The sequence below is a fragment of the Musa acuminata genome, chromosome BXJ3-1 (genome assembly GCF_036884655.1).
Source record: "Musa acuminata AAA Group cultivar baxijiao chromosome BXJ3-1, Cavendish_Baxijiao_AAA, whole genome shotgun sequence".
NCBI classification, from domain to species: Eukaryota; Viridiplantae; Streptophyta; class Magnoliopsida; order Zingiberales; family Musaceae; genus Musa; species Musa acuminata.
Genome location: NC_088349.1, coordinates 5,662,826 through 5,688,742, shown reverse-complemented (window position 1 = coordinate 5,688,742; position 25,917 = coordinate 5,662,826). Strand labels below are relative to the sequence as shown.

Genomic DNA, 25,917 nt, shown 5'->3' with positions numbered 1-25,917 from the left:
AATAAAACCATTCTACAGCAGAAATGGAAGCTAAAAAGTGGATGGAATCAAAATCTCCAAATAAAGTACCATACAGGTCGAGAACAGCTTTTTAGTCAGCTTAGCTTACTTGTGAGACCAAACAAGAGGACATTTATTATCACAAGAAATGCATAATAGCACCAATATTCAAACCCAGAAGGGAGTTCCAAGTGCATGAATTATGGATCTCATTCAAAAGCTGATTTCAAGCTGTAGCCTTTTACAAAAACAGGGACAGAACAGCTTTATGACTACATTTCATTTTTTGGTAGGGGTTTTGCTGAAATTGCTATGTAGACAATATACCTACAGGTCTTTCTAGTTGTCCTGAAATATAATATTAGGATAAATAATAACTAGTATATATTCTGAACAATAACTTCATATACTACACTACACATAAGCTGTTGTGTGAACAATAGAAAATGGATTTCTGGTACTCCCAGAAGATAGGAGCCAGTTCTTCATGGAACCTGATGGAAACTAAAAAATGTGATAGCTAACTTACCAATATCCATTCCACAATTATTCACTCCCTATAAAACAGCTTCACATTCTTGTTTAAGAAAACACATGCAGCATACTTTCTGAAGCTAACTTTAATGGGCAAGTATAGGACTGAACCAAGGGGTGCCATGAGAAAGGCCTCAAGTGAAGTTTGGGCTGATTCTTAAATCTTTCCCACTGTTTTGGATATGCTGTCATTGGTCTCAAAAGAACAATCATAGTTTGGCAAGTAAAGAAATCAAGCAACAAGAAACAATTTAAAGAACAATTAGATGACAGAATACAAATGACATGTCCTCAAAGTTTGAGGATATGTAAGTAGTGTTCTAATTCATGATTATTGGGTATAGATGAAATCTCAGAATATTGCATTTCCTATCACTCATTTAGAATGTCTTCTAGTTTTTTTTGTACACATAGATTAAGTGTTTGTAATGAGGCTAAGAAAGCAATGAGAACAAGATCACATCAGGTGTACATCATGCCCCCTTGAATCTGCTTTTCTATTGTATAAAATAATGTTTAAATTTGAGAGAAACACATTCGAAAACAACAGAATTGTATATTGGCATCTAAATCAACTATTTTAATTATATAAGTCATTAACCCAAACAATTGCCCTTCAGAAATCATAACCAAATCTGAACTGAGAGCTTTTTATAGTATAAGATATGCCTAAATTCGAGAGAAACAAATTCTGAGACAACAAACAGCTACAATGGCATCCAAATCAACTACTCTTACTAAAGAAATTACTAAGCTAACTAAATGCTCCTCAGAAATCTAACCAAGTATCAACTGAGAGCTTTGCTGAAACAACAACAGATAATGTTAGAACAAAAGCTCCTGTCTATAAAGACTTCATGGTTAATTTTAAGCATGTTCTTGCAAAGCAGTCACGGCTCACAACAATGCTCGGAGTCAGTTGCAAACACTTTGACAAGCAGATATTAGGAACTTTGCACAGCTTGGCTGAAGAACTGGAATGCAATCAAGTTTTTTTTGCCAAATAAAAGATAAGCCACAAGAAGTGTGGACTTACCAGGAGGATCAAGGAAATACATGAACCTAATGCTTGAACAATATAGAGTATCCTGATTCTTTCAGTAGATACAACGATTTGCATGTCAGAAGCATGCCTCTATCTGTGTATTCCAACCTTCACCAGCAGTGATAGAATGCCTAAAATTGAGAACAGGATCAGAATGGATGTCTCAACCCTGTAAAAGTTCTTCCAGTAGCTTACAAAGCCTAGACCTGTAACTGCGTATCTCCTCTGAAGCATATTACATTGCTGCTTATCAAGCCAATATGTGACAAAAGACACTTCAAAAACAACTAAGAACTTCTGTTATTAACAAAATTTTTAATTTTTAATCAATCACATAAATTGGTCACCATCACGGCCTGACGAATAATTGCACAGCTTCGCATTCCTATACCTATTTTGGAGCTGACATAAAATATAAATCATTCAGACATGTTCTTAAGAGTATAAATATTGCCAACAACTCCTAAAATGCTAGCGACCACTGCCAAAACTAACATCACCCATGCTATGTACCTCTCTTGAAGCTTTAAGATCTTTTTTTGCTTATCTAATCTCAAGGCAATAAGAGCTGGAAATATGAACCCTAGTGACATGCCAGTTGTAGCTCCTGTGAACTTGAAAGCCACCCATATGTTTGGTATCATAGTAGAACCAAAATAAATAACACAAAGTAGGATGGCCGTCAAAGCCAACATCCTTTTCCTGCTTGCAGGAGCTGATCCTGCGAACACCAGCGAATCTACTGTCTGCCTGAGTGAAAAATGAATGACAGGAAAAACAAGAACCAGATGAAGAACATATCCAATCCTGACCACATAATTCAGGATCGAGCTGAACGGAATTCCAAGATCCTTATCAAAATTTGTCAGGACATCTGACTCGGTATCTTCTCCGAACAACAGATACCCTGATATAGAAGTCGAAGCATAGATGGCGACAGACAACACTGTGGTGATCCTACTAACAAGATACATCTTCTTTGGTGTTCTCTCCTTGAGCTCATTGTAGATTGGCTGAACATTGAAATGGCAAACATAGGCATTTGTCATTATCGGAACGACCACCAGCAAATCCAAGATGGCAGCTTTGGATCCAAAATTCGGCCCCATCCTCGGAGTCCTTGTTCGGCCTTCGGCAAGCTTAACCGAAGCAATGATGCACGACACCACCACGAAGACAACAGCAAGAGCAACGGAGGCGGCCGAAGTGAGACTAAGCGAGTCGATCTTTTCCAGGGCACACAGAGGGGCTAAAAAGATGACCAGCATCACAAAGATCACCAATTTCCTGTGATCCCATTCGCCATGCCCGAGCAATTGATCGAAGACGCCGACGTGCTTGGCGGAGCCCGACATCACGTCGCCTATGATTATCAAGTAGACAACGAGGACCCCGGCATTGTTGACGATGACGCAGATCTCGGAGACGATCTTGAAGGGGCGACCGAGGGCGGATTCCACGACGTCCCCGTACGACGTCGACTTGCAGAGGACGGCGAACCGGATGAGGAGCTCGATGCTGATCTCGGACAGGATTCCCATGAGGACGATGGAAACGAAGCCGAGGAGGATGCCGAGGACCTTCATGGCAGCGGGAAGGGCCATGATCCCGGCGCCGATGATCGAGGTGGCGAGATTGAAGACGGCGCCGGGCACGCCGGAGCCCGAGGCGGAAGGGCCGTACCCGGCACCGTCGGCGTCGAGGATGAGGGGGAGGTCATCGTCGAACTCCTCCTCCAAAAACTCCTTCTTGGGAGGAACTTGCGGCGGGACTGGGGAGTTGGCTTGGAGCTCGATGGACGCAGTCACGGGGACGGCAGAGTACGTGCTGTTCATCCTTCACGACGGATTTGAGATTGCGATAGACAAGAGAGAGAGATCACATCACAGTCCAGGAAAATCGGAGCTTTTCTTTGCTTCTTTGCTGATGTCGAAGATCTTGGAACGGATTCCCACTGGGGGAATGGAATGAATGAGATCAACCAAGTAAAAGAGACGGATCTGATACGACGATCAATGGTCCGAAGGGTTTCCCCTCTTTCCCCTGCTCCTCTCCTTGCAGGTTCTCCAGATCTAACGAGTGAGCGGGGAGAGAGGAAGAGGAGAAGGGAAGCCTGCGTTACCCAGTCAACGCCGAAACGTTGACGGTTTCATATATCGCGAAAATTACAAATACGACGCACATATAAAACCTAACAATTTTGGAGTTTTATATATTTATTCTCTTTTCCAGAGAATTAAATCACCACATTTTTTTCTCATTCTATATTATTTTTTTGCTCTATTCTTAAAAACCTAAATAATTAAATGTTTATGAACTAAAATATGTTATCAGAAAATAAGTTCAGTGGTGGAATGAAAGTGTGAGCAGAATATATATAATTGAATTGATTTATTAGGATAGATAAATATATTATCATTTAATTTAAATTTGAGCATTTTTAGTCGTTTAATTCTATCTCTTTATCAAGTTAATGAATCAAAATATTATGACTCTATCAAGTTGATGAATCAAAGTAATTGGACAGTGACTACCAAAATACTATGACTCTATTAAGAATATTGTGACCAAATTTTACTTAGCTTAAATACCCTTAGTCTTGATTATCAATCTTATTATAAGTTTTGATACTTTATAAAATGAATTGTATAAGAGTTTATGTGATGTTGGATGAAAATTAAAAATATTTGTCGAGATAAATGAAGACAAAAAATAATTATTTTCACATAATCTAAAATTTAGGCGTGTATATTTGTTTTTATTTATCATGGAAGAATGAGATAAGTATGGGTGAAACATATCCGTTTATAATATCTTTGAATAGATTTATGTATTTTTATTAATAAATAAAATCATTGTAATTTTATTTAAGAACATTATAACTGAGCCCTGATTATTTAAAGTATCCATAATCTTAATTATTAAATGTATTATAAGTTTTTAGATTCTATAGAGTCTAAAAACTATGAATATTCTCATAGTTTTTAGATTCTATTAGTCTTTAGCATAAGAGAAGACTCTTAGTGATTTTTATAAAAATTATGAATATTTTCATATATTTAAAATAAATAAAATAACTTTTTTTTTCTCATTTAGCTTTAAGCTTATGTTTATATATTTAAAGAAGTAGTCCAAAATATAAAACACTTATCTCTAATACTTTTACCATCGTGGAAATTATAATAATTATTAATAATTAACTTATAATAATTATAGAAGTAACTCATCTTTTTGTGCTTCGGAAGGTATCCTGATTTTCTTTATTTTTTTTATTTGATACTTTTATTTTTTAAATACTTGTAATGATCCTCGTTGTGTCATCACCTTCCACCACATTGATTGTCGAATTCTCTCTATACATCACCCTTCCTTTGACATCTCTGTTTAGCCCTTAGTTTTATCGTTTACTAAGGAAAGAGGTTCTAATGATTGTGAAGAAGATGGTCACGATGAGGCTTCCCCTCCCTCCTTTTCCGCGTAGTTAATCATGTTAGACATCATCCACACTAGCCCACCTCTCTCCTATAATCATCGCCAAGACCTCTCGACCATAGCCCTTGTGGTATCATTCTCCTTTTTACTTGTCTGACTATCACAGGCCTCATGACCTCTATATTCATCATAACTCTATTGTTGTTATTGTTTCTCTTATTACCTTCATCTCGAAAGTTTCTCATTATATTAACTTTGAAGAGAACATCCTCAATCCTTTCCATCACCAATTTCGATCCCCCCTAGCACCACCACTATGATCTAAGCTATGACCATTAACCCCACACGACTTGTGACAAGGATTATGATGGACTAGATGAAGGTTGCAAGGGTTATAACGGAAGACAGGTTTGAGAGAGGAATAAGAATTATGACAAATGTGATAAAAAGATGCTTGGTAATGATCTTAGGGGAGAGGTGGGTTCACACGAGCAACACTTTGGTACGATCGGTAATGCAAAAGAAGAGCAAAAGAAAGTCTTAATTGTGGCCTCCTCTTTCATCGTAACCCTTATAGCCTCCTTGTATGAAACAACAAAGTTGAGGGCTAAAAGGAGATGATGATAGAAGGATAACAGTAGAAAAGGATGGGCTCAACAACATATAATATTGTGGACGGAGGCGACTAATGACGATGAATAGTATTATGGGTATTATTAGAAATATGAGACCAAATGGGAAAAACCAAAATTGGGGGCACTTTCTTAAAAAAAAAATGAAAAAAAACTTATATATATATATATATAATGATAAATTAAAATTAAAGGATAAATATTGAAATTACAGTTTTTATATGCATATTTATGTATTTTCCTTATAGCTTCACTTTCCGCTTTACTTATTAAAGAAAATTGAAGCGGCGTGGTTTAAACGCAATTGGGGCATACCAAACTTAGTCCGATGCAAAATACAACTTACAATCGTTATCAGACCTCTCGAATCGATGTGAGATCGACCACATGATTTCGACAGCTGTAAAACTCGAAGCAGTTAATCGTGTTCTCCTTGCGTCGGATCCCTTTTACGTTAACTTGTCTCTGCCGTCGGTTCGCCTCTTATCGTGTGCCTTCTCCGCCGTCCGTCCCCTACTCGAACTCGGAAGCTAACTAATTACTAATATAAAGAGATATCTACACGTTATCTCTTCCCGTCTTCGTTGGAAAGGAAAAGGGAAGAAAGGTAGGGTTTGGTTCGTCTCGCTTCGGATCGATTGCTTTGCTCTGCCTTCCGCTTCGATCTGTTGTTCGTGGAGAGGTTGCGATGGAGACGGTTCGAAGAGCAATTCATGCTGGATCCTGGTACACCAACAACGGTGAGTCCCTCCGCCCCTCACAGTTTCTGATTACTTGACGGCGATCGGAGTAGGTTTTGCTGCAGAATATCTGTTCTGTACATGGATGTATGACCGCCTTCGCTGTTTTGTAGTCGATGGAAATTTGATCAGTTTATCGAGTGCAGCAAGGGGAGTTGGTTGATTGTTTGGGGGTTTTGTTCGCCCTCATGAACAGTAATCGATTGAAGATGGTTTAACATTTCGGTTAAATGCTCGTATGGTAGGCAACCAGGGGGGCTTTTGCGTGACTAGACTCGGTGTCTGCATAGCAATGTGCTTGGCTGCTTGATCGTGTTCATGTTTGAGTTTTTGGTGAAAACTAAATCCTTAGGCTAAGAAATTACTTCCGTAATATAAATTTGGTGTTATTTACAAGTAACTTTCATAGTATCAGAAAAAGAAAAATGACTGTGATATGAACCTTGCTTCAAGGTATAACATTTCCTTGACAACTTACTATGGGCTTTGCAGGTAAAATATGTCGAGGATTTACCTTCATGTAGAACCCAAGGCCAAGCAATTTTTTTGTCTTTCATTTTGCACAAATTACATAATGAGTTTGATGTTGAGCCTGGATAAAAGCAAAACAGCTGGGCCACAATTCAACTTCTTATGGATTTGATGAAGGTAGAGGTCCCTAAACAAAAATGTTGAGGATGCTGTATGAGATTGATCGAGTATAAATTGAAGAAAAGTTTATTTTTTAAATTAGTGGTCTATAACTAAGATTTGAGTATGCCGTGATAAAAAATTAGGTGAACAAGCTGCAGACGAAGATAGATGTTTGTGAGGAACTGAAGATGGTAATATTGACAGTTATATAGTAAGAGTCAAACATCAGGGTTAAAGTGGTCTGCTCTGTCAACTTAGACAACTCATTTCCTTGAATTTATGTTGCTCTTTTCCGATACCAGTAACTTGACATCCAAGGATCAACTGCAGATTTTATTTCAGATCTAGTTAATTTTGGAAACAACCATGTATGTGAAGTCTAGGTTGGCAATTAGTTCAATAATCATAATCTATCGTATGATTCTTGGTGACATTAACTTGATTAAATTATGTATTATTCTAGCAAATGTGGCTATCAGTATTATTACTTTGATTTTCACACCTACCCTTATGAATCATACTAGTTACTTCAATTTTCACATCGACCTTTATGAAGTATAATAGTCACATATCCATGTGACATACATATCCTTGAGCTGGATATTGTCAACTCATATTATGGGAGAGTGGTAGAATTAGAACATTTTTTGTTTTTTTATGATATCATATTTTAGAGTTTTGTACTGATGTATGTGTATGCATGGGCAAACAAAGCAACCGCAAGTCATGTGCAGGTCTGACTGAGAAAACCATCCATTGTGCTAGATATTACAAAGAAAATGCCAATATAATTGGTTAACCAGTGCATCATTGGTTAATTGAATACTTCTAAAGTATATCGTATTACTTGCAGAATTGCCCATTAAGTAGGATGAGGTTGAGATTTAAGGTTCAATTCTTTAGTCATGCTGTATTTTCTCTAGATAGTGCAGTAGATAGTGCAGTTGAATACATTTGACTCTGTGGTTCCAGGTCCTTTGGCATTATTATTATTCTTTCTGAAAGTCTTCAGTTGCTCTTTGTGCATGATATGACTAGCCACTATCCTTTTTTTCATTTATTGTTGCATTTTGAGTATGATTTGAGGTACGGTTTATCTAATAATTCCATCTTGATGCCTTATCAGCCAAGAAACTGGATGAGGAACTTGACCGGTGGCTCCAAGCAGCAGGCCTGGTTAAATCACCAAATGTTAGAGGCGTGATTGCTCCGTAAGTATTCTTACTGCAGAGAGTGAAAAAATCACCCAAAATACATTGGATGAAAATTCCGTAAATGCAGGCATGCTGGCTACTCATATTCAGGCCGCTGTGCAGCTTTTGCATTTGCTAACATCGATCCTGCAAGCATGTGAGTTGACTGCTTTTATTTCCAAAATATATGCTAATCAAGTTTCCATGTGCTAATCCACACTAATTATAACGTTCGCTACCTCCGGATATTGCAAAAATATTTTGCAGTAGTTGTTTGCAGGGAACTAGTGAGTTACAGTTGAAACTTATTTTAGGTATTTGGATCCTGTTCTAAATAGTGATGTCGACCCCTAACAAGTATGCCTTCTATAAAGTAAAATGGTATAAGATGCTAATATGAACTTGAAGAAAAATAAAAAAATTGCACACACTAATTTAAGTCTTTAGGCAACTTAGAATCTATCTTCATGGTGGGGTAGAAAAATCATCAATAGAACTGATTCGAGTCTGACAACTGTTGTATTATCTTTAAATGAGTGACACTAATGATAGTTACTTGTCTTGTTTCTATGTAGAAGTGATCTGGTATGCAGATCAGTTGGTGGAATTTTTGAGGTTTAAAATGATGGGATATAATCAGAATAAAGGTTTACTTTGAAATGCATTATTTTTTCTGGAGGGCATTTGAAAAATCATCCAGAAACTTGTATTAATCGTTCAATCTATTTTGTTTTCTTTCTAAAATTAATGTATGTATTTATAAATAATAATGTTTCACCCTAGGACCTATTTAGTTGATTTCTAATCCTGTCCCTATGCATTTATGTGACCTTATGTATTTCAAGGATATAAATGCCTGTCGGATAGTGGTTTCAGTAACCTACTGGATGGCATGGTCATGGTATGCTGGTTTATGGTCTTGACTAACGTGTGGACAATCTGTATTCTACTTTTGCAGAGAACGAGTGTTTCTACTTGGTCCATCTCATCACTATTATACTCCAAAATGTGCCCTTACAAGAGCCACCATTTATAGTACTCCTTTGGGGGATCTTCCAGTTGATTTAGAAGGTATATCATGTACTTCTTGAGGTATACAAGTAATGTTTAAATAAGATTATATTTCATTTACCATTTCCTGATATCTTTATGCACTGTAGCACAGATTATGTAATTTACATACATCAAGTAGTCTTTAGTTGTTTCTGCAAGTTGCCATTTGCTTGTTATTAGAGGTGATGTCATGCAATTTGAAAGTAGTTTTTCTGCATGAGCGAATAACCAGGTAGTAGGCACTTTTGATGAGACTCCTAAGAGTTTATATAATTGAAATCTGGCGTGATTTTCTCCACTTTTCTGTTCAGATCAATGGTGACAGATTCAAAAATCAAGCATTTCTTTTTTCTTTTTTCCAGTCAATGACGAGCTCAGGGCAACAGGGAAGTTTGAACTTATGGATCTTCATGTAGATGAAGCAGAACATAGCATGGAGATGCATTTGCCTTATCTTGTCAAAGTGTTCCATGGGTAAGCATACTGGCTTGGGTGTTAATCTACGTATTATAGTACTGAGACTGTTTATTACATGTTTTCTTCTTTCTAAAGTTATCCTGTGAAAGTTGTGCCCATTATGGTTGGTGCTCTTAACTTGGAGAATGAAGCCATGTATGGCCAACTGCTTGCCAAGTATGTGGATAATCCCAAGAATTTCTTCTCTATATCATCGGACTTCTGTCACTGGGGCTCTAGGTATGCTAATTCTCCTTTTGTTTTCATTTTATTTTATACATTAATCTATTAGCTTAACATATATATAATTTTCATAGTAGATATTGTTTCTGTCTATAGATTTTGTGAGTAGCTTATACTCTTATGCACTGCAGAATATGCATCTAACATTTGATTGAACATGATGCCAGGAGAGATAATCTAAGTTGATCCCTTCTGATGTTCCTGATGTAAATTCAAGAAAAAGAAGTTTTACAGAGTATTAGGTTGTTTGAAATTTTAATTGCAGAAAAGAGAAACCAATGCAGGAAACAGCATGAAAGCAAGAAACTGGAAACTCGTCGAGATTTTTTTTGAAATTTGGGAAACTAGAAAATAGCTAGAAAACCCTAAATATTGAGAACGAAGGAATGATGTTTCATCCAGATCGATATGAAATAGGCGGTACATACTGATGCGTGAACCAATTCGTGTATTGGTCTGGGTGTGAATCGGTTCATGAACCGCTTCCATTTCAAGTGGTCTGGTCCGCCCATATTTATATAAAAACATTGGTCTAAGTGATAACCCTAATCGTGTCTCGTGCATGCCATGAGCTTGTCGCACATCGCCTTTGCCCTAATTGTGTCTACACATGTAGGATACAACCAAGGAATGATGTTTCGCCTAGATTGGTATGAAATAGGCAGTACATACCGGTGCATGAACCAATTCATGTATCGATCCGGGCATGAATTAGTTCATGGACCCGCTCCCATTTCAAGCGGTCTGGTTCGCCCATGTATATATATATATATATGTATATATGTATATATGTATATATGTATATATATATATATATATATATATATATGCACACACACACACACACACACACACACACACATATATATATATATACGTCGAAGTGAGAACCCTAATCGTGTCTCTTGCATGCCATGAGCTTGTTGCACACCGCCTTTGCCCTAATTGTGTCTCCGCACTTAACATACATCATGTGACCTCGCCACATAGTGCTACTGCATACCGTCTACCAAGTATGCCTCTTCTCCTCCTTACTCTTCCTTTTTCTTCTTCCCGCTTCCTCTTTTTCCTCTACCGCCTCCTTTTCTTCCTTTCTTTTACCTCCTCCCTCCTCTTCCTCCAATGCGCCTTCCGCTTCTCCTTTTTTTTCATCATCTTTGAAACACTGATATATACTGGTTTACTGACACATGGTACACCAGTACCGATTGGTATGTACTGCTATGGCCAGGGACCGAGACAGGTCTGGTACCTGGTACAGCAATCCTTGAGAAATACAATGAATAATATGCGAAAAAGAAGTATTGGGAGTTTCTTGGTGACTATTCAAGGCCTATCTGGTAAACATGTTCATAGATATACAAAGATAACAACCATTCGGGTGCTTGTAACAAAGCCTCACTAAGGAACCTGACAAGTTGGGCATCTTTCTTGGATACTTTCTTTTCCACCTTTTTGGAAGGACATGCATGTGGTGGAAAAGAAAGGGCATGAAAGCTCGAGCTCACTCATTATTCAGCAGCAAAGATGCTATGAAATATGTTGCTACAGAAAAATGGAAGGATGGTTGTTGGTATCAGACAGAAGGGTTGGCCATAGATCTCAAGGCTGTAGTTGGTGATCTGACGACTGATTGGTGAGCCAAAAGCTGACGCATCTGCTTTATGCTGGAGTTTGTTTTCAGTTTGGAACCAAATACAATGGAAATGATTGCACATCTTTTCCTACAAAGGTGTTTTCTAATGGTTCAACGAGAGAACTACACTCAGTTTTGAAGTTGGTTTCGTGAAAAAGGTCCAAGATGTCTGGAAAATGTAGATCATGCTCCATGCAGTAAATTTAATTGGATAACATTCCAATCTGGGTTGAGTAATTCGCCAAGGTAAGAGTAATAGAGATTTCCATGATAGTAAGTGCAGAAAATAAAAAACTAGGTAGGCCTTTTCAACATCAACAGAGCCCTAATATAACTTTCTGTTGGTGTATGGCACAGTTCTTGGCTCTTGGTTTCAGTTTTATCGCTCCTCATATTTCAACCTACATGAAAGCTGGCATTCTGCTGTGTTTCTATGCCCCTTTTTCTACCTGGTTTTGTTTTATTCAATCATTCAGGAAGTTTTATATTTTCCTCAGATTTCAGCAGTAATATTCCTGAATGTGTAGAAATGATACTGTACCTGTGCACAAATGTACAGGTTCAGTTATACACACTATGACAAGAAGCATGGACCCATCTACAAGTCCATAGAGGCCTTGGACCACATGGGCATGGATATCATAGAGACCGGAGATGCCGATGCATTCAAGCGCTACTTGCGTGAGTATGACAACACGATCTGTGGACGCCATCCCATCAGTGTCTTCCTCCATGTAAGACTGGCCATCTCTTTTGTTTATCATCTTGTGGAACTATTTCACTAATGGTATGCTTGTAATCTTTGCTCTCATTCACTCCTCTTCCACCAGATGTTAAAGAACTGCTCGACAAAGATCAAAATTGGTTTCTTGCAATACGAGCAATCAAGTCAGTGCAAGAGTATGCGAGACAGCAGCGTCAGCTATGCGTCTGCTGCAGCAACGGCAGAAAGTTGATGTAATTGGAGAATCGGTCACCATTATTATCTTTTCCCCATTTAAACTATGGCACATTTCCATGAAACAGCATAAAACATCACTGCTTCGCCTTGAAGCACATGAACTCAATAGTATGTTTCTGTTTATACCGTCATGTAAGTGACAGCACATTGGATCCTCACTAAATAGGCCGAATCGTCCTTGTTTTCTGTCGACATGAATGATGAGGAATTTTAAGATGCATGAATTCTGTGGTTGCAATAAAGCCAATTAAATTATCCATGTTGTTATGGAGCTAAATGATTAGGTATTGCGTTTGGACTAGTTTGCCACTCGCATGTAACGGGGTCAAATAATCTAATGGTTCAAGTATTTAGATGGAATGTTATCGACAGAAAAAAAAAAAAAGTAAGATTCTGTAGTTTCGTGTTTTGCTAAATCTTCAAGAAGGGATTGTTTTAAAAATCCAAGTCATATTTAATATTAACCATGAAAGTAAATAAATAAATAAATATAAATTTATGCAAAATAAAAAATAAACATGCAATTTTCTTTAAGATATACAGAGGAAACTATCTTGCCCTTTAACACCATTCTGAAAGGAAAATGTATTCACTTTTTGAATGTGCATAACACTGTTGAAAATAAGTGTAACTTCATTCGCTATATTAAAAGTATCTTATTGATGTATCAAATTACTTGTATATTATTTATCCTTATATATTAAATAATATGTTTCGATATAAATGAAAGAAAATGGATTTTATTTTAGATTAAGACACGCACAGTGAAATTTTTAAGATCTTTTTCTTAGCATAATATTTTAGTTAACAGCTAATTATGACCATAGAAGTCATAATAATTAATTAGTAATAATTATCATCGTGATCATCATCAGCACTAACACTAATTAATATGGAGCTCTTTTATCAAATAAAAGAAATTTTAGTGAATTTGGTTCTCTTTAATAACTACTAATCACTGTTGCTAATATTCTTTTCGAAAAAAAGAATAACCACAAAATTCACTAATTACATCAATATAATAATAATAATAATAATAATAATAATAATAATTTTTCCTTGTAGTTTTTAGCCTCTAGTGAAACCCGTCTCCTTCTTCGACCCCTTATCGACGCCCATTAGATCTATCTTCGACCCCTGGATAGACTCTTCTCTTCCTTCCTCCTCCAAAGTTGGGTTGCTGCTTCGCTCGCTTTTCCCCATTTTAGGATCGTTGTTGACTGTGTTTGCTACGGGGATGGAGGCGTTGCGCGGAAGTGAGATCGGTGGAGATGCCGTCGCATTCTCCTCGATCGAGTTGCTTGCGGCGCAGAGGTCCCTCTCCTGGCTTCTTTTCGCGGTGAGTTTAGCTTCGTCCCTCTTTCATATCTTGCAGTCTGGTCTGGATTCCGTGCTAGTGGCTTAAAAATGCGATTTGTTTTTCCTTATTTGAGAAGGGGATTCTTGTTCCTTTCTTGTCTCGAGCTAAAAGATCGAGGATTTAACCCTTTCCTGGTAGTTCAGGAATGAGCGTTAGTTGATTGAGTACTTCGATTCACATGTCTATAACAGGATCTGATCTGAACTACCGTGACGTTTTAGTGTTCGATTAAACAGGTTGGACGTGAGTGGGGTTCAAGAATGTGAATTTGGGATCCTGCAATTAGGGTTTTCCTTCCTCTTTTTGATTACTCTATCATTAGCAGCATTGTCTTAATCTCCTTTTGATACTCCACCAGGATACTTTAGATTGAGTACAAGTGGGTTATCTGAAAAGCATTTCTCACTTTGTCATATAGATTTGTGCATTTAGATCGTCATATACAGACAACTACTAAAAATTTGATGAGGCTAAGGTTATGATTCACTATGCTTACAATTGGGTTGTTCATTTGACATGTACATTTCTTTCCGGCAATCTGCCTTAAGTCTGTGATCGGGTGGGACTTCTTTTTTTCTTATGGATAGATTGTGTCTTTGTTTAATTAGGAGTTCATTTGGTTATTACATGTTGCACTGTGAAGATTTGGAATGATGCTCTTGCTATTGAAATTTAGACCATGTCAGTAGATCAAGAGGTTTGAACTAAATGTGATAACATCTTTGGAATACAACATAACCTTCATTTAAGGTACAGAATTATTATTTTGTGTGCAGTAGTTGTTGCTTCTCCTTTACTTGCTCGCTTATGTTGAACCTTTTTTTTTCTTTTCTTTTCTTTTTGCGTTCCTTCAGGTGTGCTCACTGTCAAGCAGTGTTGGCGTATCAGGCGAAGGGTTTGACATGGCAAATATGTAGGATTTGTGTTTTTTTACTTATATTTCACTTGCTATAAGAAACTCAGTGCATGATGACCCTGCATTCTTATTTCCTTGGGGGCATAAATCATCTTGGCTAATGTAGTTGATTAACTTTTTTTCTTATGTTTGATGTTGTTTTAAAGGATAATGGAAAGAAACAAACCTGAAACTATGCCTGAGAACAAGGACGATGGTGAGTCGGATGATGATGAGCATGAATATAGGGATGAACGAGAAGATGATGGTGAAGATTTCTTAGGTGAGGAAGGGAATGATAGAGATGATGATGATGATAATGACGATGATGATGATGACGATGATGACGAGACCAGTGGTGACGAAGAAGAAGGAAGCGAAGAGGATGATGACGACGATGATGAGGAGGATAGTGAGGATGATAGTGAAGATGATAGTGAAGATGATGAGGAAGATGATGAGTAACGACTTCCCTAGCCAAAGGGAAGCCACCTTCTAAGTAAAAGAAATGAGATTTCCATTTGTTTGGAGAAATGACTTATTGTCAATGAAACTAAGTTGTTTTTCTTTTGTATTTTAATTGGAGAGTATCATGCTGATGGCTATTCACTCATGTATCAAACTGGTCATTTCATTTTTAGAATTTTTTACACCACCATTTATTTATCTTTCTATGGCCACAATTCAATTGTTAATATCTTTTTATTGTTGAAATATATTGGTAGTTAGCAAATGGTGTCCAATTAAATATGTTTCAAATTTATTTCGGATAGAGCGTCTTGTATGCAGTTTAATGATAACATATAAAAAATAAATAAATTTATTGAATAATAATAATATTTGAGAATTTAGCCAAAATGCCATTCATTAGATATTACATTTTTTTGGGGGTTTCTGTTTAATTTTCTCAACTGATTATTAGGTTTGTGCATCGAATACAGAGGAGGACTATGATACCATCAAGCATCAACTTATCATAATGGAATTGACTTGATGGATCTTTTTCTATTCAACTTTACACAAGGAAAGATCTATGCTCATGATTTTGGCCATAATGTAATCATCATTTTTCTCGATACAAACCATGGTTGAAATAGTCATAGTCCTGTGCGTTAAACGCATAAAAGATTTGATCTTGTGCCGTGGTTAATAATACATTACTATGGTTATTCCTCTGGGTCTTCTCAACTCTGATCCTGATGCCTGCAGATGTGCAACGACTGTTAAGCAGGTCTTATGTTAATCTAAAACGCCAGTTGCATTTAACATTTGATGTCACAGAACAAAGGATGGTCCCATGTAGTTGGTAATATATTGTTTCACATCCTTAGGTCATCTAGGTCTCTGCTATGATAAGGATGGTCGTCACACAATACCTCCCCAGTACATACAGATATCATGTGGTAAAAGGGACACCAACCTCATATGAGAACTTTGGCAAATCTTATCGTTGTACCAAAGGAATAAAAGAGAATCAGGGAAGTTGGATGAGCCACTGTTAAAAGAATACGAAATAAACTGCAACTAATCTGCATCCGATCATTAGATATCAAGGGGCGAAACGCTACCAACATGTACACAATCACACACTCCGAGAAGCAACAAACAATATAGTAAATGCAGTATTCAGTTAATCTTGCTTGCATCTAAAATGGAGAAGCTGATCCATCAGACATATTCCACCATCTTGCATTGTAGGACGGGGAAACTAGATCGACCAGACGGTGAATTTTCTTAAAATGGAGCACTTTCACCATGTGCTGCTATCTGCGTCTTCCAACTATGTGTAGTAGTGGCAACTTGTGAAATGATCCTCAGGCCTACACCCTGCAAAGCTACATCATGTTAATTGCAACTAAAATAAACCATAATGTTACTTTCGGCTTGCCTGACTTCTCATTGTAGAACAAAGTCCAGCACAAAATGCACATTTGTAACCCTTTAGTTGCGTTTATGCAGTTTCGACACACATTCGGTTCACTAGCCTCTGAAATCTATGAAAAAGGAAGAACACTCTGAAACCATTTTCTGAGAATATACACGGTAATGATATCACGATTACTTGTTAACTCATCCTTAATAATATGAATTTATCAGACTTTATATGAAATCTGATCAAAGAGGGGGGGCTGGCCCAGCTTCGGACAAGTCCAATGAGTTTGGATTTGGAAATACCTGGCAAAAGAAAGTCCAATGTCATGATATAATCATGCAGCTCTTTATCCAGTCTTCTGACCAATGGACACCTTAACCATTTGTATCCCTACCAAAGGAGAGGAGAACATACTGCTAAAAGCCCCCTTAAAAGAGAAAACTATTTCTTTTGGAAATACCCAACAAAAGAAAGTTCAATGTCATGAATGAAAGCTGTCGCTTCTTTCTCCGTTTAGTCCACTCATTATGGACTCACCTTACTCCGTTGTATCCCTACTGAAAAGAAAAGCGAACAAATTGCAACAAAAATGCAAATAAATTATGTGATACCCCAACTTACTCCTACATTGAAAGCGAGCAGATAATTATGAGGGTATCTAGAACTAGAGGGGTCTGCTTTCACTAACTTTTGCTTAAACATTTTGAACCATGTAGTTTCAAGCCTATCAATTTAAAAGGTCAATTCTCCCATTGGATTGACACATTGTATCGAAGCAAACTTGGTATTAGGCAAAGTGAGAGGCCCAAATAGGAAAAGACAAGCCATGAACAAGGCTGAAGATGCATCATAATATGGAATTGTGTAGTCTCATACTCTAATATTGTGAATTTGGACTATGTCCTTAAGTGGAGAAGATTGAGATACCTCAATTTGATCCCAAATTGAAACGTGGGAGAATGATTATGAAAGTAAATAGAGATTGATAACTACCACTAGTTTGGGCTTAAACATTTTACATCATATGGTTTCATATTTATCAAGTTAATGAGTTAGTTTGACCATTGGGCTGGATCAAGATGAATTTATTAATCTGATGTATACAAACATCATAACTTGGCACTAGGGCTAATGAAGGACAGCAGTCCCGACCATGCAAGGGAGACATTGAGAAGGCAGATCAACCTAATTCAGAGAAATTGCAAATCTTTGGTTTTTCTGTGTGTTGCTGTATGCAGATCCAATAGGATACAACCAAAGAGGTTTACCAAGATTAATTACAAAAGGAAAAAAAGAATTGTTTCTTTCATGATCTCATATAGTTGTCTCTTTCTAATCACACATCCTATTCCCAATTCCAATAGAGGATTCCAGATGAAAAAAATTCAATTTCACAAACAAAGGTGAGGCTTGTAATGCAATTGAAAGAAGCCCTATTACTGTGAATCTGTCAGAGAACTGAAGATCTCAAAAAAGGACTTGGAAGTGAACATAAAATAATCAATTCTGCTTGATCCATTGCGACAAAGATGTACAGCAACCCTAATTAAGAATGCATCTAACATATTCGTAAGAAAGAGACAGCAGAAAAAGAGCCTAAACAGTCCCAATTACCAGAAACTCTTAAATGATTAATTATAGCAACATCTTTTACAATATATACTAGAAACACCATATATGCACAGTCGTGCTTATCTGTGCAAGCTTTATTAACATTTTACAAGCTAGCTTCACACCAAATATGCAAACTTGTGCTTATCTTGTTAATCTAATAGGCTAATTCGAAGAATTTGCATAAACTGATCCACATCTGATTATGCAAAATGCAAAGGTGATCGCAGAACTAAATATTGAATTAATCAAATATGCCTTGAACTTCTGCCTCCAAATAACCACTGTTAGATATGTTCCGCTTATTGTTGAAATTGTAACATCAACACCACATGCCCTGAACCCACTAGCTTAAATGCATTTATCCATAAACAATCCAAAAGTACAATAATCCACCAAAACCCCATCAAATCTATGTCTACCTACTCAATTGATTTCATCACTCAATTTTCATGACTTCATCCAAATGAAATAAAGGTCATAAAGAAGCAAAGAGAAGATAGTAAACTCACTCAGGGTAGAAGCTTCCCTGCTCGGAAAACTGCAAACTTGGATGCTTCAGAGTACGAGTACGGTACTCCATTCTCCTTCAAGAACCTCTCCAGCAACTCCTTGGTCCTCTCTGGGTCGATCGTCTCACATTCTAGCTCGTAACTAGTCCCGAAATCATACTGCGTCTCATCAAGCTCGAGCATCAACCCCTCCTTCCACCCGTAGACCGCCCTAACATTCCGGAAGCCCCCCAGGCACACGAAGGATCCCATCTTTCCCTCCGACCCGAACTCCTCGACCACCCTCCTCATGATCCGAGAGGATCCGGCCAAGTCGGCGAGCCGCCACGTCTCGGCGGCGCAGGCGCGGCCGAGGGCCGGGTCGATGTCCTCCTCGTCCTCCTCGACGCGGCTGACGCCGCCGGCCAGGCGGGCCTTGGCCTTGAGGGAGATCACGCAGCGGGAGTCCGCGTCGTAGAAGCGGATACGGAGGACGGCGAAGCGGGAGGAGAGCTCGCCGGCGGCGCCGTCGAAGAAGAGGTTCTCCTGGAGGTGGGTGCGGAGGTGGTGGGGAACGAGGGCGTCGGAGAGTCGCTGGTGGGCGCCCGCGTCGGGGAGGCGGAGTTTGACCTCAACCTCCATCGGGGCTAAGGCTGGTTGAGGCCGATGCGCTGGGCCTTGGCGGCGGCGTCGAGGGGGGAGGGGTCGAGGTACTTGTGGAGGGGATTAGGGTTAGGGTTAGGGTTGGGACGGGGATTGGAGGATCGCTGGCGGACGGCTTCTTCGATCTCTGCTTTGTCCTCCGCTTTCACTTCGATCCTGCTCGGCTTCCTCCTCAGCATCCTCCTCCCTCTCGATCAGTCGTTTTAGTTCCTTTCTGGTTCGCTGCCGACCACAATCCAAAGATATAATGCGTTTATATACACATGATGAACAATCTGCCATAGTCACATAATATATATATGCATATGATCTGTTACATATGATTGTGAGGACATATCTGTTACATATATATAACATATCATATATATGCATATGATATGTTACATATATGTTACATACATGTTATAAATATATGTCGCAGATAATAATACTTATGCACAGCTCTGTTTGATGGTGAGGAAACACGTCCCTCATCGCATCAGGCTGGTGAGAGCGGCAGCATCACCCTGGTGACCTGTCCGAGTGGTGATTCGGTCTAACCCAACCCATACATCAGCGCGGAAACGTTACCGGGTAGTGGTTCGGTCCAGCCCAACCCGTAATTAGTCGTCCACGAACCCGATAGTGACTTGAGTCCGGTCTCTAACCGTCCACCGACCCTTTCGCTCCGCTTCGAGTTGATCGCCCGCCTACATAAGCAGACTGCCACCAGGTCATTGTGTCTTCTCTCTGTCGCTCTATCTAAAACATGCCCTATCCAGATAAAGAAAGGGTGGGAACCCTCCCCGTTCATCAAACTCCATCGCATTCTTGCTCTCCCTTCGCTCGAAGGTACGGCCCTGCTTGAATCCGTTCCCATCCGGTCGATCCCCTGCTGTATCTTGGATTCTTGATCGATTGAATCGCTTTGATCCCGTTGCGATTCCTCCGGATGCAGGTTTTCCCGATCTACTACCGGGCTTCACCTCCGATGCCACCATGTTCCTTCCGAGGCCGTTGCCACGGCCTCCGACCTCGTCGTGGTTGCCAACCCCGCCATCGTCCAGGTGGCGATCCAGGCCACCGTCGACTTGATCTTGCTCAGCCCAATCCAGGTTCGTTTCTCCTCCTCCCCTCCCCCGTCGTCGTTTCGTTTGGACTCGATATCAGTCGTCAGATCTCGGTTTCACGGTTGTTCAACGTAGATCTAGGTTTTTTCCTGCGATTAGCCTTATGCTTGCCTAATTCTTGCAATATGGTTTGGAAACCTGGCGGGATGAACATGGGCTGTAACTTAAACTGAATAGGTTGGGCCGGATTTCATATGGTTTTAAGTCGATCCTCCGCCCATCGCTATGGCTCTTTGAACCACTCGCTGCAAGCCGCGTATAAAGCAAAAACTAGATTAAGTATTCTTTGATCAACTTTATGATGCACAGAAAGAAAAATATTCAAATTGGGTTCAGATTAAAACAAAAAATTAGTCGGACTTGGATTTTTCTAAATACCAATCATTATTATTACTGAATAACAATGATAGTGAATTTATTTTTTTTCAGATGTTATATTAATCCAATCCATTCAAATTGAATTTAAAATGATTTGGATAGAAAAGTATGTACTTAGATTAAGTTGAGAACTTTTTAGTTTGATTTGAGATGGTATCGAATCACATTTGAATTCGGTACATAGTCCATTTCGAATCAGTAATGTATGAGGTGCACGTGACGTGTTTAGGGATAAAACCTCGATTCGCTTTATAACTTCCCGTCGCACATAAATGGACGGCCAGCTTCAGCTCGTCACGAAGGGCCTTCAAGAAGGGAAGGAGATCCCACTCGAAATTAAGAACACTATTCCTCGAAGGCACACCTTTCTCCGAGGAAGAAGCCGAAAGCTTGCCGGACATTACCCCTATTCCTCGTCAGGTCGGTGGGACCCACGCGGTGAGAAACGGGTGCGGACGCGGCGATGGATCCTCTGGTCGATAAGCATTGATTCCCGACGAGATTGACCTTACCCGCCTGCCTTGGTGGGAATTTAGTCTCTGGCCCACTGGTGGGCCCAGACGATGAGCTGCATATGGGAATGCCACAAACGCCGATTAGGTAAGCGTATGCATTTTATATCTTAAAAAAAATTAAAAATTAAAAATTTCCTTATCTAAGGAGAGGGCTAATTATAATATTATTATAATAATTAATTACTTTTAATATTTGAATCTCTACATTTTAAAAGTTATATTAGCATCTCTATAATTATGAAAATAAAATATTTAGATTTATTTCTCGTAACATCGTTAATTTTATCAATTTAAAATATTTAAAATAAAAAAAAATAAAAAATAATTTTAATGTTTCAATTAATGATGATAGACGACGATATCGCTAAGGTCGCGGGTGGTTATTATGGATGAAGAGAGCAATGGTAAGCGAGGAGGGGCTGTTTTGCATTTGCATCAATGTTATTGTCGACGCAATTGCCAAGACTGTCAATGCAGATGTTGAGCGATGAAATTGTCGCTTAGCAATAACATCAACACCGACATTGATATAGAGCGACGTTAGTCAACATCTCTATCGGTGGTTTTTCGTCTCGTCACATGGTAACTGCATTGATGTTGACATAAATATAAAGCGATTCTTATTTCTTTATTATTTCCTAGGCATAATGCTCTTCCTTCATCATGTCTTCCCAAATCTGAAAATTGCTTGTCCATTCTTATTGGACCAAGAAGACCTTTATTTGCAAGTTCTCAAGATATTTTCTTAAATGATCTTATTTAGATACCAAGTGGCATGGATAATCCTGACACCTTCCAGCTCCTCCCCGCATAAGCGACACATAAGGCAAAAGGTATGGAAACACCTACTTCTTATGATCGTCAATAAGAGGTCACGTCACTTCACCTGGCTTCCCAAAATGAGTATCCAAGACTTATTCCTTATCGATCTCATAGTCGAAAAGATAAACCTTCTGCATTAATGGTCGATGACATGGCTCGGCTTCACTAATCTTTCATTCCGAATGAACGATGATGGGACCGTATCCTGCCTAACCGAAAGAAGTAAGAAAGTCATACCAAAGACACCATCTCGCTAGTGATAAGACGTCGTCCCTAGGAGTGCATGCAAGCAAGCCGTCTGCATTAAATGTCTCCGTCACGTCAGGTGAAATGAGTCTTAACGAAGAATCATTAGTTCCACCTAATGCCCAAGTATAAAAGTCAAACCCTAAGCCAAATCGGGGCGAGCAGAAAAAAAAAAAAAAAGAAACTCCTTACTCTCTTGATTATTCTAGTGTCTTCCTCTCTCTTCATCGGAGAAGTCAGAGTCGGGATGGGATGCTCCCGACAGATCAATTGTGTAGGAACCTTGATGCCATCCGAAGATGCGGCTAGGAAGCAGTTCGATAGCTAGGAGAATCCGGTTCTTCCACCCGGCTTCACCGCCCCATGGTCAGACTACTCCCAACAAATCTCTTCCCTAGTGGGCTCTTTGCAGTGGACGACCATATTGCCGTATGCGTACAGCATAGTATACCATATGTTGTCCACGATGTCAGATCCATCTGACGTCTGTATGCGTACAGCATACCACATGTTGTCCAAGATGTCAGATCTATCTGACGTGTATTTGGACGCTTCCATTTCAGCCAATGCAGGGGAGCTCATAGCGTTCACAAACCATCAAATAATAGATCGTTTTTGATAATTTCCATGATGACTAGGTATATTAGTGTACCCCTTCTAGTCTTGTAAACCTAACCAACATCGTAGCAACGAAACTGGACGCCCAGTAATAAAAAAACCATTAATTGCTGTCGATAGAAGAACCATAATGTGTCTGTGCAACAAACGATCCTCACAAGTTCGTAATTATTTTACCCACTGGGATGAGAGGATCATTAAGTCTCTCTTTTTATTTGTTTTTGTTCTAATTAAGTATGGATTCGTGAACGAAACTCTTACTATTACCTTATACCGGTGATGATTATTATTATTTTTTTTGCCTGAATATTTTAAATGGACCTCATTTTGCGACCATCCAATGATGTCGATGAGGTGGATAAGACAATGGAGGCGGGGAAACATGCATTTGCCCTGCCGTAAATATCAGCGTATCTAGGAAGGCGACATATTTACCGGGTTTGACGTGGCCGTATATTTTGCGGTGAAGAGCAGTTCATAAATGCTCGCACCGGCTCATGCAGACGGTAGTCTGTCTCGGGATGCGTGACTGTGAGCTGATCGATGGTGTGGATCTCGGAAAGGATGCACCGGCGGGGTATGCCACCGCATTACTGGGTCGTCTGATATAATCTTTTTGACCCTTGTGAACCTTCCACTAATCCGTTACCTTCCCACATCAAGTATGGCTGCTCCCTGATCTCTGCATTCCCCTATCCGGGCAATGATGCGGCCTCCCCCTTTTCGACCCCCATCGGCCTCAAGTTATAGTTCGACCTAAACCAAAGCGAAGCAACCGGTGCTGATGGCAACAGACAGAGGAACGCAGTCGACCGCGTGTAGAGCAAATTCAACGATGGAAGACTTCTTCGGGTGCAAAATGATGTAGGCTCCGCTCTTCCGTTTCTTCTTCCTTGTTCTCTTCTTGTTTCCGTGGCAAGCTGCAGCAACGGAGGGCAAGAGGACAACGTTCATGTTTCTGGTGGATACCAGGATGAGGCCCTCCCCTTTCCCCTCCGACCGCCATTGGTACTTCTCTCTTCTTTCCTCTACCTCTTCTCGTCTCCTCCACCACTACCAGTCTCTCCTGCACGGCTTCTCCACCTCCCTCACTCCTTCCCAGGCGAGAGCTATCGGCGACCACCGGGCTGTCGTCGCCGTCAGTCCCGACTCCCTCCTCCGCCCCCACACCACTCGATCCCCCTCCTTCCTCTACCTCGACCTTCCCGGCTCCCAACTCTCCGCCCTCTCCCACCGCGGCTCCGCCGCCGTCAACGGATTCATCGACACCGGCATATGGCCGGAGCGACCCAGCTTCTCCGATCGCGTTCTCGACCCGCCTCCACGCCGCTGGCGCTCGGAGTGCGAGGAGGGCCCGGGTTTCAACCGCTCCCACTGCAACCGCAAGTATCCGCCCTATCCTTCTCCGCCGGCTACGCGGCCACGTTAAACGTCGGCTGGCAGGACGAATCTCAGCTCGACTTCTTAAGGTGCGATCAAACCTCCCATTGTTTTATCTCATATTTTTTTTATCTTCTGTAGTAGCCTCGTGATTTTAATTTTTATATGAATGAATCAACATTTCTTGAAGAAAAAAGTGCCTGACTACTCATTGGGTATGGCCTCTTCGGCTCAGATTGCTGTTCGTGAGCCGTCGATGGAAGCGTCGGGCCTACCTCGGTCCGATCATCATGCTAGCACCGACCGGCATGATGATCACGGAGGCCGGATCGACAGTCGTCGCCACCACCAGCGTCACCATCGCTGCAGCTGCGCGGCTGGTTCTGGATCTCCTTCGGAGGATGGGGAGGAGGGAAGCGGGCGTTCGCGTCAGGAAGCGATGGCGTCCGGCGCACGGACTTCGCATCTCTTTCTGATTTGATCAACACGCGCGCGACGGACGACAATGAGAAGCGGGAGAGAATTGGACGGTTTTGGAGCGACCCACAGTAAAAGCTTTCCTCTTCCATGTTCAAATGCTACGCTGCGTGTGGGCTTGGCATTCCAACGAAGTACATGAATGCATTGCATGCATGAATTGGCATGAACTATAAATTTGATGGGGCAAAGCACATCATGTACACGAATGCATTGCATGCATGAACTATAAGATGACGGTTTGTGATGACGAGTGCGGGCCTTCTTGGTGCCCCAGCTAGTCTGTCAGTGAGGAGGGATAAGATGCTAGGCGATTTGTGACAAAATGTGCGAGGCTTCTTGGTGCCCCAGCTAGGCATGCCGGCGAAGAGGGATAAGTTGCTGCGGGAATCGTCGGAGAGGTCACACAGAATGGCAGCCCTTTATTGAGTTTGGCTGCAGTTGCATCGTCAACCCAGAATGCCCTTTCCCTCCAGTCACCCGTCTTTCTACTTCCACTTTAGTTATCAACGAACATTAATACCCTTCTCGTCACCTGTCCTTTTTCTTATACTTGTTACGCACACGGCCACGTCGCGGGGTGGTTGGTTTGTCGACTTGCATAATAAGTCGAGCCGCACTTAGGTTTCTCGACTTCTTTAGTTATAGTCGATGTCACGATCTTATGTAATAAACATATGATTTGATCTTTTCAATATTTAAGTTAGTAACTAAAGATAGGTAACAAATTGGTCTCCTGTGCCATAGAGACTAATATTTATACCGACAGAGATGATCCGAGAGTACGATGACTAATAATGATCATCGATACCTCCCGTGACACGATCATGCGGACATCCGACCCATACATCCCTTGCTATACTAGTCGGCACGTCTAGATTCTTGTAACGTAGCACCGATTCGTCTAGCTTGTGTGATGCG

At 40.1% G+C, this 25,917-nt stretch overlaps 4 protein-coding genes across 8 annotated transcripts; 2 read left to right on the top strand and 2 right to left on the bottom strand.

The window, feature by feature from the left end:
• Positions 1 to 1,855: 1,855 nt before the first annotated feature.
• LOC135628819 (amino acid transporter AVT6E-like) lies at positions 1,856 to 3,724 on the bottom strand. The gene has a single exon (XM_065135745.1). It carries the CDS (start codon positions 3,412 to 3,414, stop codon positions 1,999 to 2,001), a length of 1,416 nt encoding a protein of 471 aa, XP_064991817.1. The 5' UTR covers positions 3,415 to 3,724; the 3' UTR covers positions 1,856 to 1,998.
• A 2,471-nt stretch (positions 3,725 to 6,195) lies between these two features.
• Positions 6,196 to 12,750, top strand: LOC103984687 (uncharacterized). Its single transcript, XM_009402240.3, has 8 exons — positions 6,196 to 6,383; positions 8,143 to 8,227; positions 8,298 to 8,366; positions 9,168 to 9,280; positions 9,625 to 9,736; positions 9,815 to 9,958; positions 12,157 to 12,331; positions 12,428 to 12,750. The coding sequence occupies exons 1-8, from the start codon at positions 6,332 to 6,334 to the stop codon at positions 12,551 to 12,553; spliced, it is 876 nt and encodes a 291-aa protein (XP_009400515.1). The 5' UTR covers positions 6,196 to 6,331; the 3' UTR covers positions 12,554 to 12,750.
• A 900-nt stretch (positions 12,751 to 13,650) lies between these two features.
• Positions 13,651 to 15,479, top strand: LOC135629690 (phosphopantothenoylcysteine decarboxylase subunit VHS3-like). The gene is made up of 3 exons (XM_065137470.1): positions 13,651 to 13,897; positions 14,773 to 14,831; positions 14,981 to 15,479. Exons 1-3 carry the CDS (start codon positions 13,796 to 13,798, stop codon positions 15,276 to 15,278), a joined length of 459 nt encoding a protein of 152 aa, XP_064993542.1. The 5' UTR covers positions 13,651 to 13,795; the 3' UTR covers positions 15,279 to 15,479.
• An 848-nt stretch (positions 15,480 to 16,327) lies between these two features.
• Positions 16,328 to 19,714, bottom strand: LOC135629670 (triphosphate tunnel metalloenzyme 3-like). 5 transcript variants are annotated; one of them, XR_010493300.1, is made up of 3 exons: positions 18,810 to 19,714; positions 16,989 to 17,076; positions 16,328 to 16,640 (listed from the first exon to the last, which is right to left on the bottom strand). XR_010493300.1 is itself a non-coding variant. In XM_065137397.1 (2 exons), exon 1 carries the CDS (start codon positions 19,428 to 19,430, stop codon positions 18,810 to 18,812), a length of 621 nt encoding a protein of 206 aa, XP_064993469.1. In that variant the 5' UTR covers positions 19,431 to 19,714; the 3' UTR covers positions 16,328 to 16,640. The 5 variants fall into 5 exon arrangements, 3 of the variants coding, with proteins under 3 accessions (XP_064993469.1, XP_064993470.1, XP_064993471.1); XR_010493301.1 differs by lacking the exon at positions 16,328 to 16,640 and adding an exon at positions 16,792 to 16,807; XM_065137397.1 differs by lacking the exon at positions 16,989 to 17,076.
• Between the last annotated feature and the right edge of the window lie 6,203 nt (positions 19,715 to 25,917).